We start from the raw sequence: 13358 nt of genomic DNA, 5'->3' as shown, positions 1-13358 counted from the left end.
CCTGCATGTGGGGCCCCTGAACGCAGCACACTACATGCACCAGAACTGATGCATTCAGTCATGAACACCATTTTATAGGCCAGAGCACCGTCCACGAAAAAGCCTCTACATGCTAAAATGGAAGGTGTTCACTGATTGGTGTCACTTACATGGCAAGGACCCAGTAAACTGCCCCATACATGAAATTCTAATATTTCTTCAAGAGCGATTAGACGCAGGACTTACCTCATCAACACTCAAAGTGTATGTGGCAACAATATCTGCGTATCACACACATGAAGCTAGCGCCTCTAATAGGCAAGCATGATAAAATCATAAAGTTCCTGAAGGAAGCAAGGCGATTAAACCCACCTCGGCCAGCTACAGTCCCGACTTGGGACTTAACTTTAGTCCTAAAAGCTGTCGCAGGGCCCCTCTTCGAGCCTTTGGACTCTGTTGATTTGCGCAAGCTCTCCGTTAAGACCGCACTACTGCTAGCTCTGGCTATAGTAAAACAGGTAGGTGACCTGCATGCACTATCTGTCGACAATTCATGTCTGGATTTTGGCCCAGGTCTTTCAAGAGCCACTGTCAAACCCAGGAAAGGCTATGTACCCAAGGTCCTAACCACGCCCTTCAAAGCCCAGGTGGTTCAACTTCAGGCCTTCTTCCTTCCATATAATTAGGATAAGGAACAATCAATGCATTTGTTATGCCCTGTGTGGGCACTACATGCATACATTGAGCATACCTGCCAGTTCAGACTGTCTGATCAGCTCTTTATATTAGAGATAGATAATATCGGCCGACCAATATATCGGTCGGGCACTTCTTTATATGCTATACGCACAAAAGGACTGTCACTGGATTGTCAATGCAATTGCCCTGGCTTATGAGTCGCAGTGTAAGACTTGCCCAATTGGTGATAAAGCATACTCAACTAGAGGCATGGCCTCCTCATGGGCATGGACGAATGGTGTGTCCTTACTAGACATATGTTTTGCAGCAGGATGGTCCTCTCAAAATACATTCGCAAGGTTTTACATCCTAGACGTAAAGTCTCTTTCTTCACAAGTCCTCTGTTTAGAGCACTTGCTATTCATTGGCCAAATACACTATATTGCCAAAAGTATTTGCTCATCTGCCTTTAGACGCATATGAACTTAAGTGACATCCCATTCTTAATCCATAGCATTTAATATGATGTCGGCCCACCCTTTGCAGCTATAACAGCTTCAACTCTTCTGGGAAGGCTTTCCACAAGGTTTAGGAGTGTGTTTATGGGAATTTTTGACCATTCTTCCAGAAGCGCATTTGTGAGGTCAGACACTGATGTTAGACGAGAAGGCCTGGCTCGCAGTCTTCACTCTAATTCATCCCAAAGGTGCTCTATCGGGTTGAGGTCAGGACTCTGTGCAGGCCAGTCAAGTTCTTCCACACCAAACTCGCTCATCCATGTCTTTATGGACCTTGCTTTGTGCACTGGTGCGCAGTCATGTTGGAACAGGAAGGGGCCATCCCCAAACTGTTCCCACAAAGTTGGGAGCATGGAATTGTCCAAAATCTCTTGGTATGCTGAAGCATTCAGAGTTCCTTTCACTGGAACTAAGGGGCCAAGCCCAGCTCCTGAAAAACAACCCCACACCATAATCCCCCCTCCACCAAACTTCACAGTTGGCACAATGCAGTCAGACAAGTACCGTTCTCCTGGCAACCGCCAAACCCAGACTCGTCCATCAGATTGCCAGATGGAGAAGCGTGATTCGTCACTCCAGAGAACGTGTCTCCACTGCTCTAGAGTCCAGTGGCGGCGTGCTTTACACCGCTGCATCCGACGCTTTGCATTGCACTTGGTGATGTATGGCTTGGATGCAGCTGCTCGGCCATGGAAACCAATTCCATGAAGCTCTCTACGCACTGTTCTTGAGCTAATCTGAAGGCCACATGAACTTTGGAGGTCTGTAGCGATTAACTCTGCAGAAAGTTGGCGACCTCTGCGCACTATGCGCCTCAGCATCCGCTGACCCCGCTCTGTCATTTTACGTGGCCTACCATTCGTGGCTGAGTTGCTGTCATTCCCAATCGCTTCCACTTTGTTATAATACCACTGACAGTTGACTGTGGAATATTTAGTAGCGAGGAAATTTCATGACTGGACTTGTTGCACAGGTGGCATCCTATCACAGTACCACACTGGAATTCACTGAGCTCCTGAGAGTGGCCCATTCTTTCACAAATGTTTGTAGAAGCAGTCTGCATGCCTAGGTGCTTCATTTTATACACCTGTGGCCATGGAAATGATTGGAACACCTGAATTCAATTATTTGGATGGGTGAGCGAATACTTTTGGCAATATAGTGTATATATACTTATGCCCTTCCCTTTAAGTACAGGCTCCCCATTATTTACACAACAGCCTGCATTCAGGCCATTATAATTTACCATAAAGTCACAAGCATTTTCATTATAAATATCTCCCTTCCCGACTGGGTTCATAAGGAGTTAATTCATACTATATGACTACAGTTCATATATTTGTTATGAGTGCTCCCCTCCTGACCAACATGAGGATCACTCACTGCGGCATACTCATGTTGGTCGCCGTCCCACAAGACTGCGGCGCCATGTTTCCTCTCTGGGAAGTTATGTCGTGTGGTACGGAGTGATGGGACTCTGTTCCCCATATACATTACTACACAATATCGAGTGAACTGAGTCGTAAGGGAACGTCTCAGTTACATACGTAACATCGGTTCCCTGAGATGAAGGTAACGTGACATTGCGAATGATATCCGCACTACAAGACTCAGAGTTCTTGAAGCACGAGCAATGCACTCCTTGTTCTCAGTCAGAAATTCTGAGGAAATCGTGTTTGTGCACCTTTTTTTATAGCGGACAGTTTCGCAGCAAACAGGTGGGGCTCAAACACCATAGCCAATATTAGAATATTGCCATTATTGTAGAGAGTTTTCAACTAGGTTGTGTAAGAAGGCACTCCCTTTATGCATTACTATGCAATGTCTCATTCCCTTCATCTCACGGAACCGAGGTTACGTACGTAACCGAGACATTTGGTTCTGCCCCCAAAAAGTTTTGCGGTCAAAATAGGTCTATTTTTGGCTAAAAGCTTACATTTTACTACTACAAAGTTGAACAGGGAAATGACGAGGTGCCCTCCTCATCCAGTATATTTTTTATTTTCTAAAAAATAAATAACTTCAACACAGGTAACCACTTTTGCTTCATTTCTTTGATGGCTCGATTTTGTGTTTTGACTATTTGTGAACTGCGTTAAACTCTGTCTCGTTTACCATGCTTTGTGGGTGTGACTTTTTTGCCGTGTCATCACCATTCATATCTATACAACCAAAGTGTTTATGATTAAATTACTACTAAAGCAAAAAATTGTTTACAAGAGCACAAAGGTCTTCACAAATCTAGCCTTTAATTTTGCTCTCTATGTGCATCAGATTTATGCATGCCCAGAGACCACCCTAGAGGGTCCAAGGTCCACCTACCACAGTCTCACAAAATCCTGTGAGAGACATTGCTCCCGGTGTTTATGCTTACTTCGACATAACTGACTGTGTTTCTGTCAATACCTCGAAAAGACAGGCATTTTTAAATGTGTTTGACCACAGCCGCGTATCAGCATTACATGAGCGCTCTCACAACACAGAAAGAAGCCGTCTGTCAGACAGTGCGAGTTTACGAAACGTAGTATGGCAGGAGGAGAGTTATTTACATTCATAAGGAAAGTGATACCTGATTGGATGATTCGGTAATATTTATCATGAAAGCTCTACTTGATTAGTCGGTAGAGTAACCGTAACCAATCAGGAAGAGCTTTCCTCATCAATATGAATGACTCTTCTCCTGCCATCCTATGTTTTGTAAATCCAAATGCGTGCGAGCTGGAATTAAGAAATAAAAAGTGATCTTCAAGAATTTCGTTATTTGAGTAGTTTCTCTCTATTCCTTTTACCATTTGACCTGTTGACGAGATCAACCAGTGGTTGTCTTGCGATCGACCAGTCGATTACGATTGATATAATGAGCACTCCTGCAATAAATGTTGCCATAACGTTCAGTTCTATTTCCACAGTTCAGAAGCCATTGCAGCCATGTAGATGCCCCTCAACCCTCATCATCATTAACTGAAGTGCTTGTGAAGTGAATTTTGTGTATGCAGCAAGCTTTGTGTACAAGCAAAAGGCCATATAAACATAACGGTTGCACTTTATTTTACAGTATGTGTACTTTCAGTATACTTGTGTAGGATACTTACTCAAGAAAGTACTGAGTAATATTAGGTAACTACATGTACTTAATATGGGTTAAGGTCAGAGTAGATGTTAGGTTTAGGGTTAGTAGGCTACCTAGTAATCACTGTAGTTGTTGAAATTATATAGTAAGTAAAATTTATTTTTTGCATGTGTTTTGTTCTCTGCTTATTCAATTTTATCAGATGATATTTAATGGGTGTTACGCTGACCATTTTCAGTCGCTCCTCTTGTTTCTGTTTAGCCACCTGCAGTGCTGTGTCTCCACTTGCCACAGGACTGTATCGTCCCTCCTTAACAGCCTGCAGGTGTTTGGCCCGACCCTGCAGGGTGACCAGACAAGACAAATTCTGCAGGAGAAGAGCAGAGAACCATTGGTGATCAAACAAAATCGGTGCAAGTTTTAAAACACACACTAAACTCAGATGAGTGGAATGTAATTCTTATTTCAAAATGTAGAGGTGTGGATTAAATTTAGGGTGTGGAACAAGTTTGTGTGTTTGAGACATTTTGTCCTCTATTGAAGCAAGTAACTGTGGGGTGTACGCTGTTAGAGTCAGGCTTGGGGGGTTACGGAATACTCGTAACGGTGTTACGTAATCAGGATACAAAAACTGTGTAACTGTAATCTGTTACAGATATATATATATATATATATATATATATATATATATATATATATATATATTCGCAGTCCGACCGTCTGTCGATCGTTTTCGCAGGAGCAGGAATAGAAGCGGAGAAACGTCCACGCCCCCCGGCGAACAGACAGTATTCCGGTACACGGGATGCCTACTGTCGAAACTTGTGACTTCTCATTTCCATCTTAACATCAGCTGAAACTCTAGAAATGTTCTCTGAAATGTTGTAATGACAACAGTAACTGGGAGCATTTCTTTTTTTGTTTCTTTGTTAAAAAAAAAGTACAGACTGAACACATGAATACCAAATTAATTGAAAATGTTAAGTTCTTAAGGGAAAAGTGCAATGGATAATTTATCTGATTTTGATACTTATAAATGTATTGTTAAGAACAGTTCAAAAGTATGGGCGAGGGAGAAATACTGGCAAATGTAACATTTTAAAACTCATAGAAAGTAGGAATAAGAAAATCTAGACACTAAAAGGTTTAAATCTATTTTGATCTTTTCTTTAAAACAAGATTTTATTTCTTTATTTTTATTATTATATATATATATTTTTTTTGTCATTAAAGTCCTCAAACATAAACAGAATCACCCATAAATGTTAGCTGGTGATGTTTAACTCTGGATCGTGAGCAAGCTGAGCACAGACACTGGAGGCATTAATAATAATAATAATAATGATGATAAATAAGATAGCCGGTGATCTACCTCTTGCTGTCAGATGTTAATGAATGGTCAGTGCCAATTAGTCTACATGCTAAATGCAATACAAGGCAGAATTTAACTTGGTAGTATTTTTTAATCTGAGGTATATCCTGTCAAATTTGGTTTAATGTTAACCAAGACATAATTAAGTGCATCTGTTCTAATTGTATTTATTTGATGAGAAAATAAACCATTTTCTGTAACAGATAGAGGACTCACCTGATCTGGTTAAAAATGATGAGTAAATTTAACATATTCTGTTTTCCTTATGAGGCGGCAAATTTCACATCTTATATATAATAATAGCTACATTACTCAAACATGGTTTGTTTGCATTCAGAAGGCATGATTAGAAGTCTTTAAGAACATATTGCTTTTCTCTTGACTTTATTCACATATGCAATCTTGAGGCAATCAAAACATAAAGTAATCTGATTACATTATTTTTTAGGTAACTGGATTAAGTTATTGATTACATTTTTAATTATTATCAGTATTTGTAACAGATTACATTTAAAAAGTAACCCTCCCAGCCCTGGTTAGAGTGTGTGTGTGAACTGACTCTCTCTTTTGTCTCCTGTAGTGCGCTGAGGTCCTGGGTGAGAACATCTCTTGAACTCTGCAGGTCACTGAGATGCATCTGTTTGTCTCTGAGACTGGAGCTCAAAGTACGCTGCCTTTCCTCCAGCTGAGCTATGATGCCATCACACTCTTCTGCTTGCTGAACACATACACACTAAATTAAAGTATTCACACACAGCAAAAAGCTTTGCAACTGAAAGTGTGTTAATTATACTTACCACAAACATCTCCACAGTGACAGAAAGCTTCTCAGTATGGACCAGTGTTAATATTTTCAGTTTTTTGTTTTAGTCTTTTGACAATAATGTCCTTTAAAGTTAGTCTGTATTTCGTCATCTCATATTCATTAGTTTTAGTCAGCTGGGTGGGTTGCACCAACAAGGATTAACCTTAAACTGAGATTAAATCAAGGTTTATCTAATAATTCTGCTGCACCAAACTTTAAACCTTGTTTAAAAATAATGGTTAAATTTAAACCATCATTTTAATCCTGATTTAAATTTCACAGTAAATCTAGATTAATTTTAATCCTGTTGCTCCAATACTTTAAACTCAGATTTAAATTTCAGTTAAGGATTAATTTTAAACTTGCATCTGAGGAGGATTATAGAAAATGGCAACACTTTTTTGGTTGATTGGGGACAATGAAAGTGTACCTCGAAGAAAAATACAGGACAGACTGAACCCTGTTGAGTTTTATGACAATGAGGAATTTTCAAAGAGGTGTAGATTCAACAAGGAATCTGTAATTATATTAAATGAAAAAACTGGACCCCTAATTAAACATAGTAGTGACCGAAATGCAGCTATACCACCACTGCTCCAGCTTCTGATAGCCTTGCGCTTTTATGCCACTGGTTGTTTCCAGATGATAAATGGGGACCTTTCTGAAGTTCATAAATCAACTGTGAGCAGAATTGTTGGAAGGGTATCAGGGGCAATTGCAACTCTGAAAGATCAGTATATAAGATTTGCACCGACAGATGGAACAGCGGCTGGATTTTATTCAAGAGCTGGTTTTCCTGGAGTTATAGGAGCGATTGACTGCACCCACATTCGGATTCAGAACACTGGTTGAGAAAATGGAGAGTTGTTTCACAACAGGAAGGGCTACTGTTCCATCAGCGTTCAAGTCGTGTGTGATGAGGCCCAAACCACCAACATTGTGGCTCGATGGCCAGGATCAACACATGACAACAGGATCTTCCAGGGTCATCTCGTTGGCGATAATGGCTACCCCTGTCATGCCTACCTGATGTCCCCCCTCTTGAACCCTATAACACCAGCTGAGAAATGCAACAACTCCTGCAACATTGCAGCAAGAGGTCTTGTGGGAGAATGTTTGGAAAAAAAGGTTTCCTTGCATGCAGAATGGGCTTCGAACAAAGCTTGAGACAACACTGATGGTCATGTTGCAGGGGCAGTATTATACAACTTTGGGAAAAGACTTGGAGATGAGCTACTAGAGGAGTCTGAAGAGGATTACCCAAATGAGGACCGTGAGGATGCACAGTAAGAGTGCAGTGCTACCACTGCAAATGCTGTCCGGAGAACTCTAATTGAGAACCATTTTACTGCATAATTTGTGTTATGTGTCATTAAAAGATGCCAAATATATAAACACAAAAGAGAGAGAGAGAGATAATCTATGTACATATCAATGCACTGCAATATACTTCCAATACAATTAATTATTAACATTGATTGAAAACATTTTTAATTCAAAAGAATTGCTTGAATATCCTTTCTTTGCACAAATAAGATGACCAATTTAAAATGGTTGCCTTCTAGATCATTACAATTTATGTAATATTAATACATTAATGTAACATTACAGTCAGATATAATTTACATACAGTACTGTTAAAAAATTAAACATTAAAACAAAATATTGTTTGACCACTGTTACTTGTAATTTTAAATGAGTTTTCATCCATTTCTCTAGATTTCATTAAAAACAATTTGAACTGGGTTCTAGTTCTCTGCCAAGTTTGTCTTTTTGAAGTTGCAGTATTTCCTGTTGTAGAGCACCTCTCTCTGTAACTGCATTGTCGATCTGAATTATATTTTTCTCTTTCTCCAATTGTAGTAATTCAAAATGATATAAGTCGGTTTTTGGCATTTTGCTATTCGAGGGCCCTGGATGCTGAGCATCTCCTTCGCTGACACGTTTAGTAGTGGTGGTGTGAGCACACGGTATCGGCTCGATGGCACGTACATTTGTGGCATGCGTGCAAGAAACAGATGCTACATCTCCATTATTCATATCTAAAAGACAAACAAACATGTTTTATGAAATTATCTTGGCTTCATCAAGCCAACAATGACTAAATTATTTGCCGTTTCCTAATTGAAATGTAGGAACATACTTTTGTAGATTGGTGTTGGTGGGTCTGGCTGGTCCACAATGGATGGCATCATCGTCAAATGGGTTAGATAAGGGAGATATTTGTTACGGGATGATCTGAATGATTTTTGAGACAACGGATACATTTCGCTTGCTGGTGGACCTCCTCCCGTGAGAAAAGTTTCTCTCCTCTCCTGGACAGCATCTTTTTTCGCTTTTACGTTTTTTTAACAGGCTTTCAAGTTCATCATGTCTCGCTTGTTCTTGATACCCGCAGACACGTTAAAGCTGGTGCTTAGTTGGACCCATGCCTCTTCTTTTTTTCTTACGGTAACATTATCTGTCCTCTTGTCTTCGATTAAGGTCCCATAATGTTCCATTAATTGAGATATCAAATTCTTCTCATGGCTTGTGAAATTAGTACTTCTTATGCTTGGCTGTGACATTTCCTTGGCTTTTATTTGATCTTTTGTGCCGCTGATCTGTCTAGGAAGCGGGTATTAACCACTGAAGAAAATTGTAAATTATTTTACCTGCACGAGTTTATTTTTCGCAGAGACAATTTTATGTTCTCACTCTAAAAGGAAATAAAATATTGTTATTATTATTTTGTTACACTGTTTAATCCATCATGTTGAACAAAATTAATCGCAAGTGAAAGATTTAATCACAGTGTGGCAGCGGGGGCATGGTCACGCGTCCGTCCGGAGAAAGAGAAAGCGGTAAGGGCGCTTGCACCTGAGCTAGATTATGTTTAACACCTGTTTCTAATTCCAGTGAGCATTGGGAGAGCGGCATATAAGCAGCCACGCCACCAGAAGAGAGAGAGAGAGAGAGAGTTTGGCACAAGGAAGGCCACAGTGCTCCTGAAGCTGTTGCGTTTAATCTATTTTGTTAGTGAAACTGATCTGTTTAAATAACTACGTGCCTGTGAAGCTGATGTGTTTAAGTAACTATGTGCCTGAGAAGCTGATGAGTTTGTGAAGTTGTAAAGCACTGAACTGGCTGATTAAAAGTCAAACCTGAGCCTGGAAAACCCGCTTCCCTGAGTTCTCCTTCCCTGCTGCTGTGAAGTTCTTTACACTGGTGCCGAAACCCGGGATCGAAGTAGGAGGAAGTACACCCCATGGAGTCCCCCCAGTTGGCAGAGATCCTCAAATCCCTCGCTGGCCTACACCAGTCCCACCAACAATCCCTGCTTGAGCTCTAGCATGATCAAGATCGCCGGTTCTTCGAGATCCTTCTGTCGGCGGCAAACCTCCTGGCTTACAAAGATCTGAAGAAGACCATCCTGCAGCGGGTTGGCCGCAGTCCGGAGCAGCATCGCCAGCTCTTCCAGTCGATGAAGTTGGAGATGACCGGCCGCCCGTTTGCCTTCACCCAACAGCTCCAAGACACCTGCTGGAGATGACTGCTGGCAGGGGACCGCGACATCATGGGAGTAATCAATCAGGTGGTACTGGAGCAGCATGTCCATTGGCTACCGCGAGGAACGGTGGAATTGGTCCAGTGCCACCTCCCGGCATCACTGGAGGAGGCTGTTCGATTGGCGGAGGACCATATGGCGGTGTACAAGAGGGCGGAAAAACTCCAGCCGGGTGTCGCCCTTTCATATCCTTATTTCGCAATTATAAAAGAGCGGTTGTATAAAGTGATGCAGGACACTCAAACAAAAGAAGATACAACCCAGCTCTTAATATCTAGGGGAAAGAAAAACACTTAACCGCCTAATAGCCTGTTTTTATTGGCCAGGCATTGGCGGCGATGTTCACAGGTGGTGTGCGGCATGCCGCGAATGCCAGCAGGTGAATCCACCGGCCACACCAAAGCGCCATTGTGCCCTCTTCCGCTGATCGAGGTCCCCTTAGAGAGAATTTGAATGGATCTCGTCGGGCCATTAGAGTAGTCAGCATGTGGACATCACTTTGTATTCGTCCTAGTGGACTATGCAATGCGATATCCGGAAGCAGTGCCTCTGTGCAACATCTCAGCATTCAAAATAATCTCCTGAGTGGAGATTCCGAAAGAAATCCTCACCGATCAGGGCACAACTTTTATGTCACGGACACTATGCAAGCTTTACAAATTATTGGGCATTAAATCAATCTGCACCAGTGTTTACCATCTGCAAACAGGTGGCCTGGTGGAGTGATTTAATAAAACCCTTAAAATTATGATTTGTAAGTTCGTGCAAGAGGATGCTAGAAATTGGGACAAATGGCTTGATCCCGTTATTTGCAGTACGAGAGGTCCCGCAAACCTCCACTGGCTTTTCCCCATTCGAGCTGCTGTATGGGCGGTGCCCGCATGGCATACTTGATGTTATACACGAAGCTTGGGAGGAGGAACCTTCAAACAGTAAGAATGAAATTCAATACGTTCTTGATCTTAGAGCAAAACTCCACACTTTGGGGCAACTAACACAGGAGAATTTGCTCCAAGCTCAAGAACGACAGAGCCGACTATATGACAGGGGAACTCAGCTGTGGGAATTTGCACCGGGAGATAAGGTACTCGTATTACTTCCCACATCAAGCTCCAAATTACTCGCCAAGTGGCAAGGACCCTTTGAGGTCACATGACGAGTGTAGGGTCTCGATTATGAGGTAAAGCGAACCGATAGAGGGGGCGCACGTCAAATATATCACCTCAACCTCCTGAAGTAGACTCCTACGGTAGTCCCACAGAAGGCGGAGCTCGGGCCGGAAGTGAATACAAAACACAATCATTTCACCCCGGTCACTTGCGGAGACCACCTCTCACCATATCAACTCGCAGATGTTGCCAAGTTGCAAAAGGAGTTTGCAGACGTGTTTCCCCTCTACCAGGTCGTACGAACCTCATCCAGCATCACATCGAGACCGAGCCGGGGGTAGTGGTACGTAGCCGTCCCTACCGATTGCCCGAGCACATAAAGAATATTGTCCAGGAAGAGCTGGATGCAATGTTCGATATGGGGGTAATAGAGGAATCCCACAGCAATTGGTCCAGCCCTGTTGTTCTAGTTCCTAAGAGCGACAGGTCTGTATAGTTCTGTGTGGATTATAGAAAAGTCAACGTGGTGTCTAAATTTGATGCATACCCAATGCCTCGCGTTGATGAGTTGCTCAATCGGTTGAGCACTGCTCGATTTTATTCAACACTGGATTTGACAAAGGGTTATTGGCAGATCCCCTTGACACCAATTTCCCGTGAAAAAACAGCCTTCTCCACGCTGTTTGGATTACACCAATTCGTGACGCTTCCGTTCGTTTTGTTTGGAGCCCTGGCTACGTTTCAGCGTCTCATGGACTGAATCCTCATACCGCATTCAGCTTACGCCACTGCCTACTTAGATGACATCATCATTTACAGCAATGATTGGCAGCGGCACATGCAGCATCTGAGGGCGGTTCTGAGTTCGCTGAGATGAGCGGGACTCACAGCAAATCCCAAGAAGTGAGCGATTGGGCGGGTAGAGGTACGGTATTGAGAAAGTGGTAAGGCCGCTTGCACCTGAGCTAGATTATGTTTAACACCTGTTTCTAATTCCATTGAGCATGGGGAGAGTGGCATATAAGCAGCCACGCCACCAGCAGAGAGAGAGAGAGAGAGAGTTTGGCACAAGGAAGGCCACGGTGCTTGTGAAACTGATCTGTTTAAATAACTACGTGCCTGTTAAGCTGATGAGTTTGTGAAGTTGTAAAGCACTGAAGTGGCTGATTAAATGTCTTACCTGAGCCTGGAAAACCCGCTTCCCTGAGTTCTTCTTCCCTGCTGCTGTGAAGTTCTTTACACACAGGTTAACATTTTAATCACTGATTTGTTCATCCGTGTTTAAATTTAAGTGGTGCAACACATCTCGAATTAAAATAAATCCTAGCAGGGATGGGCACGAGTACACGAGTGGCAGCAATGATCGATCATGAAAATGATGATCGATAGAGATCATGTATGATGTGACTTTTCTCTTCATTCGAAATCCAATGACAATTACCTGACATCTAAACACAAATGTGTCAAAGAGGAAGCTTATTTTTAATTTTGAGATTGATTACGTTGTGATTTTGAGGGGTACATTGATTATCAGAGACGTCTCACAGCAACCAAACTGATATATGACGCTGAATCAAAAGAGAGTGTAATTAACCGTGTTTTGAACACCTGTCTCTGCAAAACGTTTGCTAAACACATTTTGTTATCATTTAATGTAAGAACTTTGACTTGTTAATGGACATTATTTAAAGGAGACCTATTATGCCCCTTTTTACAAGATGTAATATAAGTCTCAGGTGTCCCCAGAATGTGTCTGTGAAGTTTCAGCTCAAAATACCCCACGGATCATTTATTATACCATGTTGTAAATGCCTCTTTTTGGGCGAAATCCAAAATACGCTGTTTTCGTGTGTACCTCTTTAAATGCAAATGAGCTGCTGCTCCCCGCCCCCTTTCCAGAAGAGGGCTGTGCCTTTACAGCTCGTGCTTCGGATATAGCAACAACAAATCAGAACCAATATGACTGACACCGTAAATACCGGAGTTCAGCCGGAGTTCAGCCATATATGTATGGGCAACCGTAAACGACGCAAAACGTAGGCATTTTGAGTTTGTGATAGTGCTTCTTATGTAGAAAATCACTTCCTGCCCTCCATCTGCATTTCACACCACAGCAAAGCAGTGATGTGACGTCATGTGCAAACAAGCTATAATGACATAGCTCTGGTCTCCGTGAATACAATCAGACACAATGGTAACTTCAGCTGCATTAGCCGTGGAATCAGCTAACAAGCACATTCGGAAAGGCGATTTGCAAACATTCACAAAATATAAAGTGCA

The 13358-nt window shown here is 42.1% G+C and overlaps 1 protein-coding gene across 1 annotated transcript in view; it reads right to left on the bottom strand.

The window, feature by feature from the left end:
- The window catches only part of ccdc40 (coiled-coil domain containing 40), a 54727-nt gene that overhangs the window by 3774 nt on the left and 37595 nt on the right, over positions 1-13358 (bottom strand). The window contains exons 17-18 of the mRNA XM_051712038.1: positions 6177-6335; positions 4475-4612 (exon numbers count right to left, since the gene is read on the bottom strand). Of these exons, the coding sequence (XP_051567998.1) occupies positions 4475-4612; positions 6177-6335 (297 nt within the window). The remainder of the gene's footprint in view (positions 1-4474; positions 4613-6176; positions 6336-13358) is intronic.

This window comes from Myxocyprinus asiaticus, chromosome 12 (assembly GCF_019703515.2).
Source record: "Myxocyprinus asiaticus isolate MX2 ecotype Aquarium Trade chromosome 12, UBuf_Myxa_2, whole genome shotgun sequence".
Taxonomy (NCBI): Eukaryota; Metazoa; Chordata; class Actinopteri; order Cypriniformes; family Catostomidae; genus Myxocyprinus; species Myxocyprinus asiaticus.
The sequence above is the reverse complement of the archived record's forward strand: the minus strand, read 5'-3'. Positions and strand labels throughout refer to the sequence as shown.